Source organism: Anser cygnoides, chromosome 8 (genome assembly GCF_040182565.1).
Source record: "Anser cygnoides isolate HZ-2024a breed goose chromosome 8, Taihu_goose_T2T_genome, whole genome shotgun sequence".
Classification (NCBI taxonomy): Eukaryota; Metazoa; Chordata; class Aves; order Anseriformes; family Anatidae; genus Anser; species Anser cygnoides.
In genome coordinates, this window is record NC_089880.1 from 28,995,466 (window position 1) to 29,019,627 (window position 24,162).

Sequence of the window (24,162 nt, forward strand, 5' to 3'; positions counted from 1 at the left end):
ATTTTCCTAAACAATATCTTGACCTAAGTATAGCCAATGTGTGTTTTAATTGAGGAAATCTAATTTAAGTTGCTATGTGTAAAGCATTTGGTATTGTCTTAAGTCAACCCCTATCAGGTACTTTCCCTCTGTACACGTGTTGGAACCTGGCCATGAAGAAAAATAGTTTTAAGTGCATTGCAAGGCTTCCATGCGTCAGCTAAGCTGCTTGCTGCAGTCAGCACCAGCACAACACTTTGTGTTTCACCTCGAAGGAAGAGAATTTGCACATGCAGCTAATGCAAGACTCGCCTATTGCATCCGCTGGGTGCATTGTTAACAGGTGAGGACTTCTGAGCTAGCCTGGGATGGGGAGAAAGCAGCCAGGAGGAGGGTGTTTTCCCTAAATATCGCCATGCAAGAGAGCCCAAAAGTAAGCTTGCATCTCCACAGCCTCCATCAAGACTGTTCCCCAGGAAGGCCAGGGGTGAAGGACACACGTCCCCGGCTGCTCTGCAGCCAAGGACGCACTCCAGCTCCCCGGCTGTCCATCTCCGCAAGGAAAGTCTAAATATTTGGGCTGGCAAGCCTGCAGAGCTGCGCATGCTTGAAGGGGGTTGGGGTTTTATTTTGTTGGTCTTTTTTTTTTTTTCCCAGGGTGGATGCAGGCCAACACACTTAATAGTAACCACATGGTAAAATAAATAAGAATGCCTGTATAGACTTTAAAGTAAATGTTAAATATTTGCTCTGTTTTTCTGATCTCTTCGATGCCAGATTTCAAATGGCCCTGTGGCAAACAGCAATTTTATTTTGCTGTTTTCTTAAGCCTGGAACATTTAATAATTTCTAATTAAGCCATCTACATTTTTAGGATTATTTATGAACACACTGATACGGTGCTGGGAATGGGTGGGGGGGCTACACAGCAATAGTCAAGTTTGTTTCTGCCAAACCCTGGAACGCAAAATCAGAGTCCACATTTTTTTATGTGTTGAAAAGGTATCCAGCCACTAGATACGCTAAGGAGAAGCCCATGGCAATTTATATTTCTCCTCCTACTTTTAGGAGCATTTTTCTTAAAATAAGCACTCAGCTTCCAGCCCCACAGCCCAAACACAGGGACAACTGTTGGGTAAATACCTGCTGCTAAGCAGTAGGGGAAGCCAAAAGGCAGCCTCTACGTATCTTGGATGCCTAAGTTAGCTTGCAAAAATAAAGTAAGTTTTTACTGAAAGCTTTATTTACTTTTAAAAATGTATTTATTTTTTATTATTTGAAAGGAATGAGTCAACTTTTCCACTATTTTATATACTGAACCTAGCAAGAATGTAGTAAATACTTGTTGTCCAATACTTCTATCAAGACCAAAAATTTATATGATTTGCTTTATGGAAACCTTGCAATTCCAGCACCTAAGATAGACAGTAATGAATGGATGTGGTGTAATTAAATTTCAGTTTTCTGCATAAGATTTTTTCATCAATGCAGAAACGTAAGCCACTTCAGAGCTGAACAAGGAGGTACTCCAGAAAGTGAGAAACCCTGAAAATACCTAAAGTTGAAAAAAATCAGTGAACTCATTCAAAATAGACAAAAAATGAAAATGTCTCTTGCATGTTTACCAGTATAAGTGTAAAAAATGAAACTTTATTTACATGGGTATCAGGTCTGCACTGTTGACAAATGTGGGCTCTCACGGGCACGTGAAGCTCAGAAGAGCGCTGCGGGGATACTCCAGGGAGGTTAGTACTGCCTGTAAAAGAAGAGAATTTCACAGCAACAGACGCGTTGGCAATAGGAGGTTCGCTTGTAGCAATTACAATTGGGCATGCAAGGAAATGCTGTTGCAGCAGGGGGTTTAAGGATGTGTTTTGGAAGGGTGATGCACACAGAGTGGGCCTAGGTTGAAGCAGATATGAATTAATATGGCATAGCTGAAGGCAGTCAATCTCCAGTTTATACAGGTCAGGATTGGACAAGGATTTTTTTTTTTTAGCTGCATTTGGGCTGGAAACCTGGGTAACTAATGGCAGACTCAGACAAGAAATATTTAATAGTGTCTGTCTACATTAGCCATCCCTTGGCTTTGGAAGTTTAAAGCACATTTCTCTAGATCTCAAATATCCACATAGAGGGAGAAGAAAACATGCATCACAATAAATAAAACCCAAATTTACCTGAAGTTTAAATGCTCCACTAGAACATACCCATCTGAGAAAAGGAAAAAAAAAAGAAGCAAATCAGTAAACTCCTGAGCAAATACTGTGGCAATGGCTATGCCCAAAGCACATAATATTTGATAAGCCAATTTGCTCCTTAAAACTAGATTGAAAGATGACCACTCATACCAGAGAGTTTTTGCAAACTTACATCTGCCCTCCGAATTGCGGCATATCACTGCATTGCCCTCCGTGACATCGATCACATCCAGCTGCTCGCCAGCTGTGAGCGGGAGATCAGCTCTCCTCTTACTGGGGACAGAGCACTCAGCAGTCGCAGTGTTGATGACAGTGATCTCCTTATCGTACTGCAGGAAGGCAAGGAAAGCACACATCGTCCTACAGGCATGTGTGATGTCTTCAAGGGCAGCAGGGAGGGATGGAGGGAACAGATTGCGAGGCTTTGTTTGGGGCTGGAGAGGGGGGAAAAGCCCGACAACATCCCTGGTGGAGATGCTGGATGAGGGGAGAACACAGCAGGCCAGGTGGATTTCTCTCCCAGCATGGCTAAGGACCAACAACTTTTCACTGTGCAACTCTTAAGCATGACAAACATCTGCTTTCCTCCTATGGCACAGATAAGGCTCGAAAAAGACTCACATACCAGAAACATTTCTCTAAAAATCTTCTCTTCTTTTTCCATCTTCTTGCTTTTTTCTTCATTGTTCTTGATTTTGAGGATACTTCTGCACCAAGAGAAACATGCGCTCAACATCATTTCAATATCCTCTGGCACTGGGAGACAGCAGGAAATGCGACCCAGAGCCTTGCTCCAGGTTTGTCTGCAATGAACGCTTGCAAGACCAAAGCGCACCCTTCATACTGCTTTTTTTCATAAACAGATGAATATGCAACTCATATTTATTGGTGAGCATAACTTGAGCCATTTGGTATCTCCATTTGGAACAAGTGTTCTCACTGTAAACGGCAGGAGAACAAATAAACACTTTATCAAGGGTTTCAAATCAATTGTGGCTTTGTAGAAGACAATTGACTTTTCCCCAGCAATTTGTCTCCTGTTTTTATTTATATTCAAACACAAAGGGTCCCCAGGTAACTTTTATCATGAGCCGTTAATGAAAGCAGGGCTCAACACAGCCCTGCAGGTTTGTGTTGCTTTTTTAGCACATAGAGGAGAATGTCACCAAAGCAGAAGTTTATAAGGCACTATAAAATGAAAGACAAGCTCTTACAACCAAGTTAAGGGGAGCAAAGGCCATGGATATGGAGATGGCACTCTTTCTGGTTTATACCTGGGGTTACAGCTGTGACATTCATTTTAAAACTAAGACGGTGGGGAAAAAACACTTGCAATAAATTATTCACACTTGGCTAACTTTCATGATTTTAATTTTAAGAGGAAGTGGAAACAAGAGCTGAAATTAGGAACTTCTAAATGGTTAAGAAATTTGCCATTGGCAGGCTCAGCTCGCAGGACCTGCGCTCTCTAAGGAACAGATGAAATCGCATCGGCTTCCTGATATTCCCTACAATTATACACATGACTTCGCACAACACAACAAGCAGTGTTTTAGCAACCCCATGCAGGAACTCTGTGGTAAGAACCCAGAAAGTATATCACTGATTTCCATTTGTTTGAAGTCGCAGGGGCTGGGCCATGAAAAGCTCATTGCCGTGCATGTTTTTCTGATCTAAAAGGGAAATGAAATTGCCTGCTTCCATGTGAGGTTTTGCAGCACCAGTAACAAAGTTTTATCTTCAATTTTATGTGCACAAATGGTACAGCAAGAGGCAATGTGATAAACATTGCTGGGGAAAAAAAAAAAAAGACCCAAGAAATCAATACTTTAAATAAGGGCAAGGGGGACATGTGGGTGATTACTATGCTGTGTATGGGTCTTCAAATACAATGGTCTTGCCAAAACAGCAATGGCTGATGTATGGAGATGAAATATTTAATCATGGCACAATGAGGGAAGGAAGGGGGCTGAGCACAGCAGAAAAGCAGCCCAATACATAGCAAGGAACAAATTTTTGTCTCAGCTAAGCAGGAAGACCACATACAACTGTCAAGGTATCCCCCACTTGCACACAACTCAGATCCAAGAATTTGTTTTGCCTTCAAAGTACTTTCCATAAAGTTTCCAAAACCTGGGTTCAAAGGAAAAGGACCCTAGAGCAGCAGCCAATGTTTGCTTAAGCAAGGGCATCCTGCTCCTGCAAGTGACTTAAGAGAACCGCATCACGAGACACCCCGTACAAAGTCAGACAACAAGGGAAAAACACTTAATGCAAGTAAAGACCTGTCCACATCGTCGCTGCTTTTCCTTCGGTCCTTCTCGTCTCTTGACATCAGGAATTTTGGCATCCAGGTTTTGTACTTGTCATCCTTCTCCCTGAGAGGAGGGAGGGGAAAGAGCCACACAAATTGAGGTTTTGCAGCAGGACACGTCCCCTCCCCAAACCTGCGTTGGTACAAAGCCGCGATTTTTCCCTCTGCCTCCCCCCACGACTCCCACCCAGATGCAAGCATGTGGTGCGCTTTGTACCAGCACACGCTGCCGCTGTGATCATCTGGCAGCCAGGCACCAAGACATGCTGTTCCTATTAAAAGTAATTTTTCTGACAAGGAGCTTGCCAGGACCGCGCTGATTATCGGCTCTGAGAGCTGGGCTTTTCCTTCCTTAGGAAAACTATCTGAGTTTTGCTGCGCGGCAGCGAGCAGCTCTCCCCTTTTCACATCTCTGGCACTAACTACGTCACGTCAAAGGAACATTTTTGGGGGATGTTTCTTGCCAAATTAAACACACAAGAAGAGTACATCTGGACTGTCTCCAGAGGAGCGGGTCCTGCCCAGCTCATGACCCTCAGTGCCTCACAGTCCAGCATGGTCCCCAGGCTCACACCAAGGGCCCCATCTCCTTGGCCACCCCCTGGAGAGGGCCTGCTCCTCACCTTGGCTCTCTCTGCCCCGCCTCGACGTCATCGTACACCGTGTCCTCCTGGGAGACATTCGCTGGCACCCAAACGCAGCAGAGACAATTGGGAAATGTCATTCTGAGTCTAGCACTCAATGAAATTTATTGCAGAGGGGACCTGGGGATGCTGTAAGCCACACAACCCAAAGGGGCAAAGCCAAGGTGTAAGGAAGAGCCTCACGGCTCCAAAAACCGGCCAAAACTCCAGCACAAGGCAAGATGCTGGGGTTTGCCACATGTGTTTGTGGGCAGTTTTCTACCCCAAGGACACGGGGGGTTCGCTCCAGCACCCTCCCATGGTGGGGAGAGTTGGTGTGCCCATCCCACTTACAGAGGGCACAACCCTGTCCCTCCAGCAGGCAGTTAGTGCCTGATCAGCAGTGAAACTTTGCAGAGAGCTGCTGGAGAGCAATGGCCGTGGTTCAGCATGGACTGCTTCCCACATTGCCTTCCAAGATATATCCAAATATGCAGGATCTTAAGACTACCAAAACTGCAAAACTACCAAAAAATAAACAAAACCCCAACCCTCAACTGCAGCACAAGCCTATATTAAGCCTTCAAATTAACACTGCCACATTACATGATTTTCAGATGGGCACAATGTGTAAAGTTGATTCCCCATTGTGCAACACATTTCCCTCTTCATACACACACACATTCCCAAGAGCCAGATACATGCAAGTTGCTTACCTAAATTTGGTACCGAAATGGAAAACAATCTGAGGAGAGAAAGAGGCTTTTAGAAACAGGCTTTCACATCATCATCACCAAAAAAGCCATGAGCACCGACAAGCCAGTGGCATGCCATGCTTGCTGCTGAGGCAATGCAGGGCAGCTCTGGGTGCATGGCATCCCTGACACCAACAGCTTTTGCCAAAATGCCATCCCTTGCTAATTAATCATCTCCATTCTCTGGCAGCAACAAGAGCCATGTGTTCAAAAAGCGGGTTGTGAAAGGTCTACAGTGCATCCAGAGAGCAGCCTTACTCAGACAAAAGAGGAAAGGAAGAAAAAATAACCTGGAATTTCCAAAGTAATAAGGAAAAGTGACGTTTTTCAGTCTTTGCCCTACATCGTGCACAAGGTGAGGTGCACGCTGGCAGAGGTGGAGGACAGGCTCTGCAGGCATCTACTGCACACTTGGGGAAAAGCTGAAGGAGTTTTTCCACAGACACTTAACCAGGGTTTTAAATACTCAAATAAGAATACCTGAAAATGTATTATAGGAAGTTATACAATATTCTCTCTCATTTTGCTGCTCCCTTGTTAGACTACAGACTCAACTGTAAACCTAAACAGCAGATGCTGCTGCCAGCTTGACTACAAATGGTATTTTGGAAGAAAACACTCAGCCCTGAAGGACCACATCAGCAAGCCTTTGACTAACAGGTCCAGGCAGCAGGTATCATGTTTCTATGTTCCCTTGAGCAGCTGCAACATGCTGAGGTATCGGAAAGGTAAAAAGGGCAGCAGAAAGCCTGAGAAAATTTGGATGCTGCTCTAGGACCAGCTCCTGCAGATCTCTGATGCCAGAGAAGCTGCACAGATGGGCCACTGTCCACATCTGCCGTAACAGCTCCTAATGAGTTGGCAGAAGCACTTTGGGTGTTGTTTTTCAGGTAAAGATGTACACACTCCTTACTTCTAGTCCTCCTGATCTCAAACTGTTGCAGATACAGCTGCTCAGGTTTGGAGGGGGAAAGGGCTGGACAACCAATGTTTCCTTACCTTTTTTCCTTAAACCTGATATTCAGTTTCAATTTCTCTATCTTAAAGAGATTTCCAAATCTCTTTTGTCTTTCCAATCTGTCCAAAACAGAAAAGATTGTAAATTAGAGAGGCACTAGGCACTGAAGTATACGAGGTGCAATATTCACCGCCCCTGAGATCCCAAAGCAGGTAGAGGAGAGTCAGCGGACCTTAGGCCTCACTTCAGCAATATCATTTAAGCTTATCGTTATCCTTAATAGCATCATGTGGATGAATGATGGTTTCAATGAGATAGTCAAAGATGCAGCGAAAGGTGACTAATTACAAAGTCCAAGCTCAAATCTTTTGCCTAGCTTTGAACTTTTCTGTCTTGACTGTAGTTAAAATAAAAAAGAGAAGTCCCTCCCTGTCCTTCCCTGACCCAGCAGCTGCAGACTGGTCCAGATGCATTTAGAGTAAAAACTCCTGATGAAAGGGACAACAATTCCCCAGCGGCACACAACGCACATTAAAGGAGGACATCCAGAAGACTGGTCTGTGCCACCCTTCATCACACATTTCTGTCATGTACGCCCTTCAGAAAGACGTTCCACTGCACACACACCTCTCTGGAGCTTACAAGAGGCTGCAAAGCTACAGTGATTTTCTATTACTCTATGTGCAAAGAACCAAGATCCTCACATGGGGGACATTACCCACGCACAAGTGCTATTAAAAATAATTCACGTATGTGTTAGCACAGCTAACCCTCCATGAGGGAATCAATAGAAAGGTTTTGTAGAGTGGTTTGGGGGTTAAGATACTGAGCTCTGAACCCCTTGAATTTGGGCACAGCCCCAGCTCTGTTGAATAATTCCTTTGCAACAATTCTTTGCATAATTCCAGCAAGATGCTCTGCTCCTCCATTTTCCCATGAATTGGAAGAGTTTAATTTCTCCTACTGTTGCACACCCATGTACACAGAGGTGCAGGACAGGCATGGGGAAGGAGCAAGAGTTGGAGCTCCCTGCAGGCAGTCCAGGGATGGGATGCAGACACCAGCACATCTGGCTGGAGACACTTATGCACCTCCACCACACAACTCCCACAGACAATCAGCAGAGAAGTGATGCTGTCACCTCTAAATAACTGCCCAGTCACTTCCAGGGTTTCAAGTTTCCTATACTTTTTCCCCCTCTCTGACAGGGGCAGGCTTTACATGCATGCCTAAGCTAGACTTGAATCCAGATGCACGCCAGTATGAGTCCCACGTCCATAAGGGAAAAGCAGATGTACAGAAACACCTTATTATTCCTCCCACACTGCTCCTTAGAAGAGAGCCACCAGATGCACTCGAAGTAATTGTGTGCAGCATCCGCAGCCCATATGCCATTCCCAAAGGCTGTCTCTATTTCTTACAAAGGGACGCAGGAAATCTGCAAGGGCAGGGAACCATACAAAGCTAATAAGTAAAAACACAACTAACTTCAAGCTTCAACATTTGGGAAGCTCAGGCAGTGTGTAAACCTGAGGCTGCAAAACTCATTGCTTTTATAACACACCCTCTGGAAGCAAACATCATGAGAAGCCCTGTAAAAAAAAAAAAAAAGGAGGTTGCAAGTAACTTAGAGCGTATCAGCTGCAGGCATTAGCTCACAGCCTGGACTCCTTTCAGCTTTCCATCCTTCTGTGATCTGAAATTTCAGAATTTTGTCCCTTTTTATGGGGACAATGTCCCCGTTTGTCCCTTGAGCATTACCTCGTTGGGCACACAAAGAGGTGCCATTTCTCAGCTACAGCTGAACAATACTTTTGCCCAAGAGGGGAGCAAGACTTTGTGCTAGCAGGGGTCTGTAAGGGGTGCACTTCCAGTGGATAGAGAATGCTACAAGCTCTCATAGGAAGGCCTTGCTGCTAAGAGTTAATTTTGTTAACTGGTTTTTGTTCCCTAAGTGTCAGCCAAAGGGGAAAGACAGAGGAAGCAGGGCAGAAACCCACACATACAACAATTTTCCTGGAGTTGCATTAGGAAAACAAGGCTTTCAGCCAGTACCTGGCATGTGAGATCAAGTTTGAAATACAGGCTAATAAATTGCAACTTACTCCTCTTTTGCTGGATTATCACCCCCGATCTCAACATCTTCATATGTTTCTTCGCAGTTGCTTCCTGAAACTTAAAACCAAGGCATGCCATTATCACAAACCACGTTCAGTAGCGGTGAGGTGAGTTTTGCTGGACAAATTGCATCCAGGCCATTACATGTTACCCTAACAGAGGCTTCAAAGTTGCTCAAATGAGTTCCATGCTAGACACGTGTATTGCTCCCCACTGGTTTTAATGGGAATTGAGAGCAACCAGGCCCAAGGAGACACTATAGATGTTGAAAGTTAAATGAAGGTATTCACGTCATCTACCAGGCACCAACCCAAATTAAAAGCAGCCCTGTTTGAACTACCCCATGTGCTGCACTTACTGCTGCCTGAAGCAGATGGACTCGAGACATCTGATGCATGGCTGCTAGAAGACAAGACAGAAGTATTACTGGGGGTTTTACTGCAGCCTAGTTTATAAAACACATTTCATTTCAGCCATTGGGATGAGCCCCTGTCCATACTCACAGTCTATCCTGCAGTCCTTCAACATCATCGTACACATCCTCTGGTGTCGGCAGAGTGTTTTGGCTCAAGGCTGTTTCTTCTTCACCCGGTTTTGGAGCACCAACATACATGTAGTGTGCTGGAAACAAGAAAGGATTTTTTTGTTTGGGAGCTTCTCCGAGCAACTTCTCTCAAGGCAAGGACAGCTGTTGAAGATGGCAGTTGGAGTCCAGAAAAGTCTCTGCTCTGAGCTACTTTCAGAAGAACTTTAAAATATCGTAAGTTTTAAGACTTTAGAAAAAAATATTAAGCTACAAGTTTTGAAATATTTCAGGTTTTAAAAAAATAAAATATCCATCAGTATTCTCAGTTGTAGCAGCTTTGAGCCAATTCCTCCTTGACTGAAAACATCCCAAGGGACTATTCACAGATGTTTGCAGGTGTGGTTAAAGGGAAGGCTTAGCATGGCTGCTAGAGCTGCTGAGACCCAAACAACGGGCCAGTCCTTCGGGAATCCACCTGTAAATCAACAAGTTGGAAAGGAGATGAGGAGGGAGAGCCTCCCAGAAAAGTTTTCCACCAGGGGATGGAAACAAAGCATGAGAGCTGCACCTCACGAGGTTAGATTATTAGATTATTACTGGAGGACTCTGTTCCGTGGCAATATTAAATCCTTAATGAAGTTAAAAGAAGAAGTGGAATAATACAGAAATATAGCCACAAAAATAACAGCAGATAGTGTTCCTAAATGAACATAGGTCCATGCAATAGGTCTCACCAGAAGCATGTAGCACCACAATATGCCCTAGTTAATGACATAAATTCCTGCAAAATATTCAGGGCCCAGAGAGCAACTCTCCTTGAAGAGGAGAAGGATGGGGGTTGAGGGAACACCAGTTCTCAGAGTCAGCCCCTCTGGTGGAGCAATAGCAGGAGGCCCACCATGAGTACTTCTAAAAAAAAAAAAAATCCCACCAGAATTTGCCTCCAGCCATCCAAAGGTCAAGCAAACCAGAAACACCGCTTACAAAAACAGACACCAACCAAACCGGAAAATGTCTATGAGGTAATTCAAAATTAAAAAGAAACAAATCCCCAGAACCACACCAATAACGACCACAGCCACAGCCGATTTGCACTTTCTCCGTCACACCCCTGTTCTGTCCACATTGCCCAGCAGAGTTGCTTTTCTCTCCTGCACCTCTGAAATCCTGCCATAGCACACTAATGGTTTGCAGAGGCAGGGTCGAGCCTTAGCAGAACGCAGCTCACGCACACTTACACCTGAAGCTGCGAAGCAGCGTTTACAGAGGAGACGTGGCTGGGTATAACTGCAGCTCAGGTGCGTGTCACCAGCTCTGGATGCTATCTCAGAGCACCTTGAGAGGAGGAGCCCAAGGTCAGATGCCGTAACCGTACAAGAAGGCTCGCTGGAGCCACTGAGAGGCTAGAGCAAGGAATCATCATCCATCTTAATAAGAGACAGGGGGAGACGCCAGGCTCTCATCCTGCTCACGTGTGTTTCTACCACAAACGCCGGCCAAACCCTCTTCTGAGACTCAATAAATTATGAGAAGCAGAGGAGATGGATTTCAGCTCTCTCGGATAAGGGCAATCTGCTAGAAAAACAAACACCTCGGTTTGAGTTATGCAGATGGTTAACCAACTTAGGAAGCTATTTGCAAAGCCAAAATAAATGATTCAGACCAGAGTATAAATGTGCATGCAACCTTTTGCCCTGGTTTAACTAAATTGGTTCAAGAGTTTCATCCAAATTTAACATCTTTTCCCATATGGAAGAGACATTTGGGCAACAGATGGGACCGAGGATTGAGGAAACACTCAACAGCCAACTGAGATACTCACAGGGCTCTGCTCTGTCTTTTGCCAGCCCCTGTGGGGTAGGATGCTTTGCAGGCTGGGTACTGGTCACATCTTGCTTCATATGCAGCACCTTCATCCCACCTCTACCATCTTCCCTGGTTTGGCTGCTGAGAGATACGTATTCGTTTCCACCTGCCTGAGATCAGACGTCTGGTTCAGTGGATACAGCCTTCAGAAACAGCTTTCTGATATAAGTTAATATAATATATAAGAATATAAGTTATCCTTCTGTGGACTTAGAAGGGTTTCACACCCTTTTTCCATCAGGGATTTCTGGTAGATACACGTGCTGCTTGGCAGCATTACAGGCCTTTCAGGCAGTGCCAGCTGGGCAATGGGCAAGCAAAGGAGAAGACCAAAAAAAACAGGTGATCAAAGAATCAAATATTTCAAGTGTTTCATGAACAAAAGGAGGGTAGGAGGAGAAGAAACAACCTCCAGTAATTATTAAAATCAGTCTTAAGTATATGATACCTTGAATACTTTCTTTACTTCCTGCTTCACTCTTTCAAGACTTGGTTTTTCCTCTTTTTCATCCTCTATTATCTCTCTCCCAGGACTGAAAATTTCAGAAATGAGAGAGATCTCAGAAAAGATATACTTTAGTAAAGTCACCAACAAACATGTTGCTTTATGACTGTGCCACAATAAGCAGCTCATTTTCCCTCTGAATGGGGTAGGTGGCATAAACACCACTGGTACTGTCAGGGCAAATCCAAATCTAAAGGCCACTGGTTACTTGGAAAAAAAAAACAAACTAAGATGACTGTTTTCTAGTAACATCAATGGAGCAGCTAGATCCACTTGCCAGAGGTGGTACTTGGCTCACGAGACTTGCTCCTTGCTATATTAATTGCAGTTTAGGGAAGGAGATACAGCAACAGAGGCAGCACGATACTTTTTTTTTTTTACACAGCATCGTATTTCCCAAAGAAGTGATACCATTTTTTCATGTGTTTCTTCAACTCCCACCAAAAAAAAAAAAAAAAAAGAAACACTTCAGCTAATGACAGTAATTAAACACTGCCAGGAGTTTGAAATGTGCCATTTACAGGGTGAAATTTGGCGTGGACCTTGCCTTACCACACAATTTTGGAGCTGGAACTGGGCCTCCCAGTCTGAGAACTCAATGCCTCTCCCTTCTTACACTGAAAGAGTTCAGGTTTCAATACGAAAAGACAATTTTTTTGGATTTATTTTTTTTTGTGCCAGAAGAAAGAGACAACCCCCTCAACCAACTCTTTATAATGAAAAAAAACTGAGAAACGTTGAGTGCTGATGCAGAAGGGCTTGATCATCTACATTGTACTGGTCATGAAATTTATGAAATTTCATTTTATTTCCTGAGTGCTACAATATCGTAACCCTAACCTGGGTTAGTTGTGGGGTTAGAAGAAGCCTGGGAGAATGGAAAGGAAATTACCTGGATTTGCCAAAGAGAAAATTCTTCTGTTTCTAGAATAAAGAAGAGGAAAGCTTTCAGGCACTCTGCTTTTTGCAGCAGTCAAACTTTTATGCAAGACCTCAACTGTCAGCTAGTATTTAAAGCAATATTTCTTTAGAGAACCCAGAAGCATTTAATGTTTGGAATAGTCATCATACAAGGATGTTTTCTCTACTTGCAGGACAGGGGATACACATATTGACAAACTATATAGAAATAACGTAACAGTGCAAGGGATCAGGCCAATGAAGCTACTGGTCAGAAATACAGCTATTACAGGCTGGAGAGCTTACAGCAGAGGAGGAATGTTTTTTTATTACTTAAAGATTTCCAACCTTCCATAAAATAAGACTACAGATGAGCCAGAGAACCTCTCTGCAAATCATGCACAGATAAGTGCATTTGGAAGCCTACGCTGTTTCCTGGACAATTTGATTGCTTTGCAAGTCAGTATTTGAAAGTGGAGTTTGACCTTTTCCAAAAAGTAGTTTCCCCTCTTTTAACAGAGGCAGAACTGACACCCAATTGTCCCCTGCCATGAGGGGACTTGCTCTCTCAACCCAGTTACCCACCACGAGCTATAGGTTCTGCTGTGCAGCCACGCTGGGCTTCCATGGAGACACCTGCAGCAATCCCTTCCCTGCACCACCCTGCAGGATGCCTCCCCTGCCAAGGTGAGCTGCCACCAGTTTTGTAGCCAGGGTAAAATGAAAAGTGTTGGGTCATAGCAGCAGAGATCCCTGCAGCAGAGTACGAGAACCCATGTGGTCATCCCCACAAACATTGCCCTCACATATGAGCCAAAGCTCAAAGAACGCTGCTGTGACAAAGAAGCTAGCTCATTTTTGCTTTTATGCCTTCACAGAGGGATTGCTAGCACCAGCTTGCCTTTGGCAGGAGTTTCCAGAGCAATTCAGTGGATTTTGCCTTCAAGAATTTATGATCTTGATACTGGTGCTTGACATTTACTTGGTCTCCTACCAATGTCCAGATGGTGTTACCACTTCCTTACGTGATTGCAGAGGAAGTCAAGGGAACTGATTCTCACCTTGACTGTATTTGGAAACCTCATTAATCTTCATGTCCCCTCTGTATTTTCTTATTTATTCTTTGAGAGTCTTCACAGACATCACACATACAGAAATACCCAGCATATAAGAAATATGAATATTAAAAGCTTCTAAGGTAGGAAAACACAGGATGCATGATTCAGCCAAACCTGAAAGGTCAAAACAGGCTGCGAAGAGACTTACCTTCTGATCTTGAGGCTCTACCTTCAGTACTAGAAAAGATATTTGTGAACTGGTATTAGTTGTTAGTAAACATTAAATCACTGTACTCTAAGTTGCAATCCCCAGATTTAGCCCATATGCTCAACATCCAGGCACATATTCACCACGTTATACTGCCTAGGGTCCTTGAATTTGTTGTTTAGTGATGGCTAATGTTATGGGCACTGCAGCATCAAGTTGGACTGGCCGCAATTTTCACAGTCTTCGGGGCAAACCCAAGAGTGTCATGGTGGGTCTCCCCAAGGAGGGTGCTTTGTTCCCATTCCAATGGGAGGTTAAAAAAAACAAACAAACAAAATCAAGGCAGAAACTAACTTCCCCTCAAAGTGGCAAATATTAAAAAAAGCAAAAGCAGAGCACTGACAACTCTGATAGAGAAAATTATACTGAGAAGTAGTAGTGATGGAAGAGGAGATGGAAGAGAACCTTATACTGAAAGCCCCCATTGCCAAGACGACACTTAGACCTACTTCACTATCTTCTTCCCTTTCAGCATCTCACCACCAAAATGCTAACTTATTTTCTGGTCAGTGCCCCAGAGTCCTCATACCCTGCCAGCATACAGAGGGACAATGCAGGCAGTCATCTTTGTTCAGCCCAACCAACATGCAACTGCTTTTTTTTCCGCTGAAGAAGAGATAATATTGCCTTTTTTCAAGGCTCTTTCCCAGACAGCATGTGATTCCTTTAACAGTCTAGTCTTGCAAAGTACCTTCAGTGACACACGAGGTTGTGGTGTCCCCAGACTGATTCGGGTACATCAGGGTTTCTTCGCAATTATGCTGCTCTTCAAGTTGAGCACTGAGAGGATGAGAGAAAAGAGAGAAGAAATTTTTTTCTGGCCTTTTTAGAAGTCTGAAAAAAAAATGTATTCATCTTAAGGACAAGAACTTCAAGTGCTTTGATACCGAGCCTACAAGAAAGCAAAGTGAAATCAAGAATTCCTCAGAGGGAGAGGAGACCTGTGCACAACGTGGGACTCAGCTGAGCCTCCCCACGACCCCACACTGCCACAGCTTTTCCTTTAGGAGGTCATGCTGTAGGTACAGAGCTTGAAGCACATCAGGGGTCTTCGCACTGGGATTATGGTCCTCTGCCTACAGTGATCCTTCAAGGAGAAACAGAACAAAAAGCCTATGGAAATCTGAGCGTAACAATTTTCAAGCTTACTGCAACTACTTAAATAATAATAACAATCCCATTGCATTGTTGAGCAGGCTTTTCTCACTTAGAGAAACAGGCAGGAAAAACAACACTTATCAGTGGGTACATACAAAGGTCCTGCTCCTGACCTGAAGTGACGGGCTCCATGCTGGCACAGTGCCCAGCCCCACACCACACAGCCTCAATATTAGGATTCCCAGCCCAGACCCTCTCTCCTCAACCTCTTTTTTTCCTTTTCCTCCTGCAGAAATTCAAATTAGCACCATTTGGAAATGAGTGCAGAGAGAAACACAAGTCCTCTCAGGGCACCCAGGTAAAGCCAGGTTGTTTCATACAAATGACTTAAAAAAAATAATAATACAGAGAGTGGGGGAAAGAGCCTCTTCCAACCCCATCCACCTGGGAAACAGTAGGAGAAGGAAAGCTCAGCTCATTTGTTTGGGTGGCCATGAGGCAATACCCTGGGTGGGCAGGGTGGCGAGAGAGCATCAGGAAGAGCTGCAGCAAGAACTGCATGGGATATCTGTTAACACCAAGTTAACATAAAGCTCAGGGAGGGGTTGACTTCCCTTGAATCACCCTGCTGCCACAACTGAGCTCCAACAGAGAAAGAACCAGGTAGTCTCTGCAAACTGCAGCAAGAGGAACAAAGAACTCAAGGTGCATTTTGACAGTCATGAAGTCAGAGTGAGAAACGACAGATAAAGTTGGGCAGAAACTTGCGCTGACACCAAAGGATTCCCTGGTCAGGAAGAACCCTGGCCCTTCACCTCCCCAGCCCAGCCCTGGGGTAAAATAACATCCTGGGAGCTTGGCTGGGCACCAGACCGTGGTCGGTAAGCACCATAGTGCTCCACCAGACCTGAAACACAGCTGGGCAGGTGGATCCCTGCCTGTTTATCCCCAAACAAGGAGCTGGAGCCCAGGATTAGGTGCCCCAAGCAACAACACCAGGGGCTTTGAGGGACTGGTTTTTATTACAGGTGAGGCTCCCAGCTCTGGGATTCAGGGAGGAAAATTTCTCCCAGTATTTGCTGTTACGTAATTAATTCATTTCCCCATTTACTACATGGTTAATATTTAACAAGTGACCTATTGTAAAGGCCATATCACAAGTATGAGAGAAAGATTGCTAATCTTGATGTAATGAACTACTGGGACAGCTTCATTGTGGTGCATGACAGTTATTGGGCTGGTTATTTTTTGACCAGTTCTCTTTTGACAAGTAAAGGCTGAAAGTTAATCAAAACACAGGCCCGTCCTGGCAGGAACACCTCACGATCTGAAAAGCACAACTGTCTGCATTGTTTGCTGCCAGAGCTCATTGTTTGGGCGCTGAAGGTACGTTAAGAATTTGTCTCTTTTTCCTCTAGTTTAGCCATTCTGTTTCCCATTTTCACAGTATGTTCATGCATCCCACACATATAGGTTCATATGCCTGTCCAAAACAGGTATATGAACACTTCCCTACAAACCAACGTCTCTTTGTTACAGAACCAGAACCACCCTACGACCCCTCACGACAAGTCAGAGGCATACCAGAAGAAGCCAGGATCCCCTAGCACACCAAAACAGTCACGTCTGAGATTTTTGAGCTGTTTCATACACGGCCACACCAGAAGCTGAACTGACCAGCTCACATCACCCAGCGAACAGTTTCGGATGGCCGCTCAATAAAAGTCTCGCCTGGGCATCTGGAGGCGGCTGGAGCTGGAGGGCTGGGGCAGGGGCAGGCCTTGCTGCACAAACACACAGCAGGGCTGCTGCCAAAACCCCAACACCTGCCGGCTACGCTGGGGTTTTGTTTCTGCAACAGCTCTCAAAAGCATCACCTCGCCGAAAACCTCAGCGGGTGAGAGGGAGCAAGGTGCCCCCACAGCGTGCTCACCTTTCGGGGATCAGGTAATCCTCGTCTTCAGCAGCTGCACACAAACACACAGAAGATTAGCCTTTGGAGGCAACAGCATCCTGCAGAAAAGCGGCTGCAGGGATGGAGAGGTGCGATGGGGAGGCCTTTCCTCCAGGCAGCACGCAGAGACGGGCATGAAATAGGATTGCCAGCAGATGTGGCTATGTTAATGTCATTATTTCGTGTTTCCAGGCAACAGTCTCAGTCCTTCTAGAGATCAATAGTTGAGCAATATTGATAGGGCATGCAGATGATGACATATAAATAACTAGTTTCCTCTGTGCCATTTACATGTTTAGAAAAAGCAAGAACATTAGAGAAGAGTTTCAGTGAAAATCTCTCTGCCTGTGACTCTTACTAAGCCCAGAGCAGAGCAACAAGCGCAGGCTCAGTAAGCCAACAAGATTTTAGCTGAGCCCTTCTTAGAAATGCAGCTCCCTTTGAATTCAGCAAAAGTTGTGCCTACAGATCTGGCTGTAATTAAGCCTGTATCTATAAAGAAACAGCATTTAGCAGCTTAATAAGCAGGCCAAAATATTCTATTATGCAACATCAATAGGGTTTTATTATGGGAAACTGAACTCTTGCGTTTCTTGATGTTGGAACGTTTAACGACATTGCCCTCTGTTGTATTTAAAACATAAGGGGGGGGGATTAGCAGACTGGTTTCTACCGATTTTATTGTGCCTTCCCACAGCCGTGTGCTCCAGAGCGAAGGCATTTCGCGTTGAAGTGGGGTGATAAAGATCAGCTCGCAGCGCCGGCAGCTGCTGTGGTTTTACGGCCAGCTGCAAAGCGCTCGCAATGGATCTGCAGCTGGAAGGGAGGCAGGTTTCTGCACGGGGGATGGCGCCCAACGTGGAACACTAGATCCCTTCCCCAGATTAAGGGTAAAAAGTGTTTGTGTTGCCAATGATGGGCTCTTTCTCATATTTGAGGAGGATGTGAGAAATGAGCTACAAACCCTCATTTCCACATGCCTTATAGATGCCAATAAACTGTACATTTTTATTCATTTTCTGCAGGGCTGGTTTGGGGAGAAAGACTAGAAATCTCTTACTTGTTTCATTTCCTCTGTGGACTGAAGGCACCATGCTTCGGAAAGAGCTGAGATCAACGCTCGGGGGTCTCGGGGGCTTCTTGGGGGCAGGACCCAGGGACGCAGCTGAAGGAAGGGGTTTCACCTTTGGCGGCTTGCTGCCCAACCTCATTCCCACTCCCAGCTGGCACAGGGGAGGCTCTGGCTCTGCTCCGGGGAACCACAAGCACAGGCACAATTACCCCTCCTTGCAGCACAAATCTACCCAGCATCATTAGTTGCTACACTGACATTTCTCACCACCGCTGCTTCGTCCTAAGGTCAGCATCCCCGTAACACAAGGGGCTCTTACCGTGCTACCAAAATAGAAAAGTGGAGAGAAATGACCACTTTTAGAGATTTCTACAACATTAGCTATGCCAGGGCCTCAACTCTCAACAGCTCCCTTCCTCTTGAATATAAAATACTAGCCTAATTTTCTGTACTGATAACACTTTAATCTGCTAGGATTTAGGGCTGTGGCTGTTTTCAATACCCAGCCCAAGTGGGGTGGCTTTCCAGAATAAATAAGGACTCAGTCTTGCAGTGCCCTGCTGCTCAGCAAGACATTGGCCAGGGGAACCTCGCAGCATTCACCTCCCCTTTCTGCAAGAAATACTGCAAGGAGAGCATGCTCTCCTTGCTCACATGGGACCTTTTTTGTAAAGCTGGGAGAGTACAGAGACTTCAGGCTTAAGCCACTTTAATTTGAACTAGACTATCTTTGCAGGAAAGAAAATCCTTTGTACGTCTGTGTGAAAACCAAACAGCAGGCTGTAGTCATGTTTACCTTGCAGTAGGCCAAGACAGACCTAAATAAGATGCTCCCCCTTTTTCACACTTTATTCTGCTTTCAAAAATGTGTCAATTTCTTAGAGCGGGGTTTTGAAAAGTGCAGTGGAGACAGGGAACCCTCCTTTATCTCCAGGACCTCCAAGGAGGAATGGGAGCACGCCAACAAGCCAGCTAACACCACACTTTGAGGGGCCCAACTTGTTCTTGCCTTCCTCTCTAACCTGTTGTGCTGTACCCTGCAGATTCAGAACACCTCTACACGCTCACATAAATATATATATATATTTGTATACATATGTATATAGCAAGATTATAGCTTACTATACCTTTATGGCGTTCAGGTTGCACAGCAATTGCTGCAGTGCTCTCAGTAGCTCTCCCATCTCCCCTGGCAGCCTGGGGAGAAGTCAGCCCGAGGCTACGCAGAGCATCCTTCCTCTGGGATGAAGCAGGCTGGCTTCCAGCTGGTCGCACCCTGCTGCTGTCCAGCACGGTGGGAGCATGCATCGCCCTCTGCTCCGGGCGAGGGTTCACGTACAAGTTCATCGCCCGCTGGGCTGGGCGCACTGTGCTTGCTTTCTCCCCACAGGATAAAGTGTTTTCCCACATCTGCAGGGCATGGTGGAAAGATTTGGAGAGCGGAGCATCCTCAGGGGCTGGTCCTTGCTGGTCAGTGTAACAGGGCGGTGGAGGCTTCTGAGAGCCAATCTTGGGGGAGCTCAGCCCTTTCTCCAAGACATTTCCTTTGCGCTCTTTGTTCCTCCCCATCGGCTCCGTGCGATCCAGCTTGGCCCACCGGGTGAGAGTGGAGGGCTGGGAGGCAGGACAGAGAGGTTCATCCTTGGGTTTGGGTACGAGCACTTCTCTCTTACTCACAGGCACGGGGCTGGACACGCCGCTGCCTCGAGAGCCTGGTTTGGGTGCGATTTTGGGGGGAGGCTTCTGGCATGGCTGCACCGGCTTGTTGGCAAGGTTGGAGTCGTTCTGAAATTTTGCTCGGAGGGCTTTGAAATCAGTCACACCTTCCTGGGTGGGGGAAGAAAGGAGAGCACAAAACGTCTGCTTTTAGAGGCAATTTATGTGATTGTTTCAGAGAAAAAGAGGCTTCAGACTCCGAAAGGCTGGTGAAAATTTTAAAGCAGGAGAGCAGAATTAGGTCATTGGAGTGATCCTCAGGGTCACAAATCATCGCTGAGAAAGGTGAAAGAGCAGAGACAGGGCTAAAGCTCTGGAGCTGAGCATGAAAATGCAACAAGCAGAGCCAGGGGGACCAGCAGAGGTGGCTCCTGCACCCCGATGTGGCCCATTGCTGGAGCATCGCCCTTGGGAGGGTTTGGCAAATGCCAAAATGAATGTCAGAGCTTCCCGATGGAGTTGCTGCAATACCGCCTGTGCAGCAGGGCAGGAAGGCTGAGCCTTGCCTTCTGTACCCAAGCATCAGCTGCAGGAGAGGCCATCCCCTGCCTCCTCCAGAAAACTCCACCACCAGGAGAGAAGCATCCTGGGTCCGGATAACCCCTGGGACAAAACCTCCTTCCTCCACCATGCTGATTCAGCTCAGCATCCCCCATCACTCTCCAGACCCCGCTCCCCTTGCTGTTGTTCCTACCCCATGACACAGAGGACATACAAACTACCCATGTGGCACACAAGGACAGCAAGAGCATCTCCTGGTCTGGGCGATGAACTCTGGCTAAGACACTCGATTCCTCTCCCATACAGCCACCAGTTCTGAGGTTATATGTGATTTTGAATAAATAAATAAAAATCAGTGATACCACACTTTGAAAGGGCAATTAAAGAACATTTTGTTCACCCCTTTCTCCCCAGACATCTCGCTGTCCCGTTACAGAAAGGAGACCCCAGTTTTTGGCTGCAATGCTGGAGCATAAACTCAGCCCCAAAATGAACTAAAGAGAAAATATGAAGAAAAATTTATGAGCTACTTAAGTCCTTGAACTGCTCTATAACTTTTTATACGCCATGATTACATTAGGTGCACTACTCTGGCAGCTTAGTTCAGTGCTGAGAACTGTAAGGCTTCACGAGAACCTGTCTAATGAGGAAATTGGAAAAAATTATCTGGGACAGAACTTCGTTATTCTGAAAAAAGCCCCAGCCTTAAGTGTTAAGGCAGAACAGATGAATAGCATACTGAGGTTTTATTGCATTTAATTGCACGATTTATTAAACACTGACAATTTCTCTTGAATAACCCCTTTCACTAACTTTATTACTTTCACAGGGTAGTGCATGATGTAAAGAGCCAGCCCTTGGGGGAGAGGTTTGAATTGCTCCAATTATATTTCATATTAGTGGTCAGCAGTGTGATGCCGTGTAAGCTGCCCAGACAGCCTAATCTAGCAGAGAGCCTACAGGGAATGGGAATTTTCAGAAGCATACGGAGGATGAATCAGGTTTAAAACAAATCCCACGTGTCTCAGATCCCTCCAGTGATGCCAGACAGGAAATAAAGCAGCGCAGTGCCCTAATGCGATTGCACCAAGCTTTTGCACGTGCTGCAGCAACAGTTAAAGAGTTCAGCGCTGTTTACCTCTCCTTACTGATTTCCTTTTGTTTCTGTAACACGTAGTTGCCCGTCAGTGCCCTTGGAGATAAAGAAAGCAAAAGAAGAAATATCTGCGTGTCTCAGCGTGCCCAGCACCGCAAGCAAGGTGAAACAGGATTTTTGGCTGGGTACTTGCTGGGGCAGACAGGGCTGCTGAGAGCCCCCTGGCTGGCACCTTGGATTGCTCAGAGGTGGATTCAAGGCTCCCTTTTTCCCCTTCGGCTTGTTATTGCTCTCGCCTTGAAATGGCAGCTTCAAACCACTCGTGTAATTAACAGGAAGACAATCTGTGCTTAATGCGCCCGCGGCGCCCTTCAGTGCGAGAGTTCTCCCCATTTTGCAGCCACCTGGGATATTCATGTCAGTGCCACGAGCAGAGCCAGGAGGGACACAGACAGCCAGGTGCCCCAAACCTCCTGGCAGCAGCAGGGGCTGCAGGGATGCTCGGCATAAATCGCACCTCAGCCCTGACACCACCTCCCTCCCCACAAAGCTCATGCAGCCCCCAGCTGAGGTTAGCACGGTCCTCTGATGTGCATCGAGTTCTCCAGGTCTCGGCGGGGTGTTTTTCCCAGCTCTGCCTGGAGCCAGCTCAGGGAGATGAGCCCTGGAAGCCCCTTGCCCGGCTCAGGGCACTTGTCAAGTCCCGGCCCCCAGCCCAGGGAGGCACTGCACAGCGGGGCCAGGCACCCAGCTGTAAATTAGAGCGGTCAGCAAAGTAGGGAGAAGCCACCCATAAATTTAAAGGACTGGCAAAAGCTCACAGCATGCGTTACAGCTACATCTGGCCAAATAATTCACCAGGAATAATAACGCACTTGGCAAAAGAGCATGCAAGATGAGAGAGAGAGAGAGAATCAAAAAGAAACAAACTTTTCCTGGCCGGAAAGCTACAAGCATTATGGAGTCAGGGGACAGCTAAACTTTCCATATTTTCTCCCTATAAATAAAGTACTCTTCTAACATTAATATCATGCTAGGAAGCAGAATAAAGCTCAGCCTAGGGCTTCAGTATGGACACCTTTCTGAGAGAGCAGCAGCTGGAGGTCTGTGCTGTTATAAGGGCTGTCCAAAAGGAGCCTGAGCTCTCAGTACCTTTCTGCTTTTCTAGAAATAATCGACACAGTGAGAGAAACCATACTGAAGACAGGGACAGGAAGGACTGCTCGCTCCCTCCTGACGTGCCTCTGTTTTCCTCCCCTCTCTCGATCACCAAGGGAGTTCCCGCGGGTGAATGTGTAACCGGCGCTGCCCTCTGCCCACACACATCTGCCGGCTACTCATTAACTCACCAGTTTCTCCTAAAAAAAAAATTTAGGAAAATTAAAAATCCACTTCTATTTTCAGTAAATTAAGAGGCAGCCACTGCCGCTCATCTCAGAGCGGTGGGGAAGAAGCCTAGCACCAGCAGCCCCTCAGTGCCCGCTTTGGGGCAGGAAAACATCCCCAGGTGGCCCCACAGAGAGCAGAACAGCTCTGGGAGCATTCATCTCACCAGGAGGATGAGCTTCTACCTGCAGCCTGAGCCTATAAATGTGTGGAGGGGAGCCAAGCAGCAAGCGTTTCATGCAGCTCAGCCCCTGCTGTGGCAGAAGGGAGAAGCCCGCGGGAGTTACCACGTCCATGGCTTCGCTCTTCAGTGCCAGCGTCACCCATCCGGCCCCGCAGTGCCCTCCTGCCTCCTGCTCCGTCACCCTTCCTGCTGCCCGGCGAGGCGGAGCGAGCCCGAAACACACCTGGGTCACGGCTCTGCCCCCGGGGTGGGGAGAGCCTCACCTGGGCTCAGCCCTTCCCTCCTGCTTATCTTATCAGCCCTCCAGCTGGAGGGAGGTTTTGCCTTTTTTGCAAGCCAGGGATTGAACTGTCACAAGTCCTCTGCCCAGGTTTTGGTTTCAGCTTCATTCCCACCGCTGGTGGAAGAGGCTCACAGCCCGGCTGGAGGTGTGGAGGGGGTGGCCAGCAGCATCGCACGCAGCCCCTAACCTATAAAATACAAGAGCCCTGATCCGACCCTTGCTCCCCATGCTCAGTGTGGTCTCTCCCCAGGTGATGCCCGTCCCACTGCATCCACCCAGCCTGAGCTGGGGAGCTCGCAGGGATTAAAGCAGGCATTTCCCCAGAGGGCCCAAATGTTTGCTTCATCTCTAGATAGCAGAGTCCAGCAAAAACTATTGTCTTTGCTGAAGTCTGCACTTGTTCCCTGGTGAAGCTGTTCCTTGATGTCCAACAGGCATGCCTGCTAAATCTGAGCACACAAAGCTTTTCCCATCACTGGATGTTTTGGTCCTGGAGAAGAGACTGAAAGGATCTGTCCAAACACTGATCCCGTGCTTTTGCAGAGCACATCTCCCAGGAAAAGCAAGGCTGCTGAACTTGGCAGGAAGAAAACCACAGGGATTCCTCTTTCTCTCCATAACTGATCAGACTTATTTGGTCTTTCTTCTGTAGAGCAGAGAGACAGCAGCAGCATGAAAACCTAGCTGGGCAGTACTGGGAGGCGGGTGCCAATGGGGCTTGCCCTGGTAGGGATTCATCAGCATCCTGAGCAATGATCACCCCTCTCATGCTGTCCCTACTCCCGTGTACTGGGACACAGC

General features: G+C 46.4%; 1 protein-coding gene across 3 annotated transcripts; it reads right to left on the reverse strand.

The window, feature by feature from the left end:
* Positions 1-1,599: 1,599 nt before the first annotated feature.
* On the reverse strand, positions 1,600-23,351 carry FYB2 (FYN binding protein 2). 3 transcript variants are annotated; one of them, XM_067001241.1, is made up of 21 exons: positions 23,182-23,334; positions 21,551-21,604; positions 19,323-20,022; positions 18,184-18,369; positions 17,103-17,136; positions 14,763-14,851; positions 14,012-14,040; positions 12,738-12,769; positions 11,789-11,873; positions 11,297-11,450; positions 9,452-9,569; positions 9,307-9,350; positions 8,936-9,005; positions 6,872-6,949; positions 5,834-5,862; positions 5,118-5,178; positions 4,466-4,558; positions 2,806-2,887; positions 2,353-2,509; positions 2,160-2,193; positions 1,600-1,735 (listed from the first exon to the last, which is right to left on the reverse strand). In XM_067001241.1, the coding sequence occupies exons 3-21, from the start codon at positions 19,762-19,764 to the stop codon at positions 1,726-1,728; spliced, it is 1,827 nt and encodes a 608-aa protein (XP_066857342.1). In that variant the 5' UTR covers positions 19,765-20,022; positions 21,551-21,604; positions 23,182-23,334; the 3' UTR covers positions 1,600-1,725. The 3 variants fall into 3 exon arrangements, with proteins under 3 accessions (XP_066857342.1, XP_047918031.2, XP_013031589.3); XM_048062074.2 differs by lacking the exon at positions 21,551-21,604 and having other exon boundaries at positions 9,307-9,347; positions 23,182-23,351; XM_013176135.3 differs by lacking the exon at positions 21,551-21,604 and having other exon boundaries at positions 23,182-23,346.
* Positions 23,352-24,162: the final 811 nt, after the last annotated feature.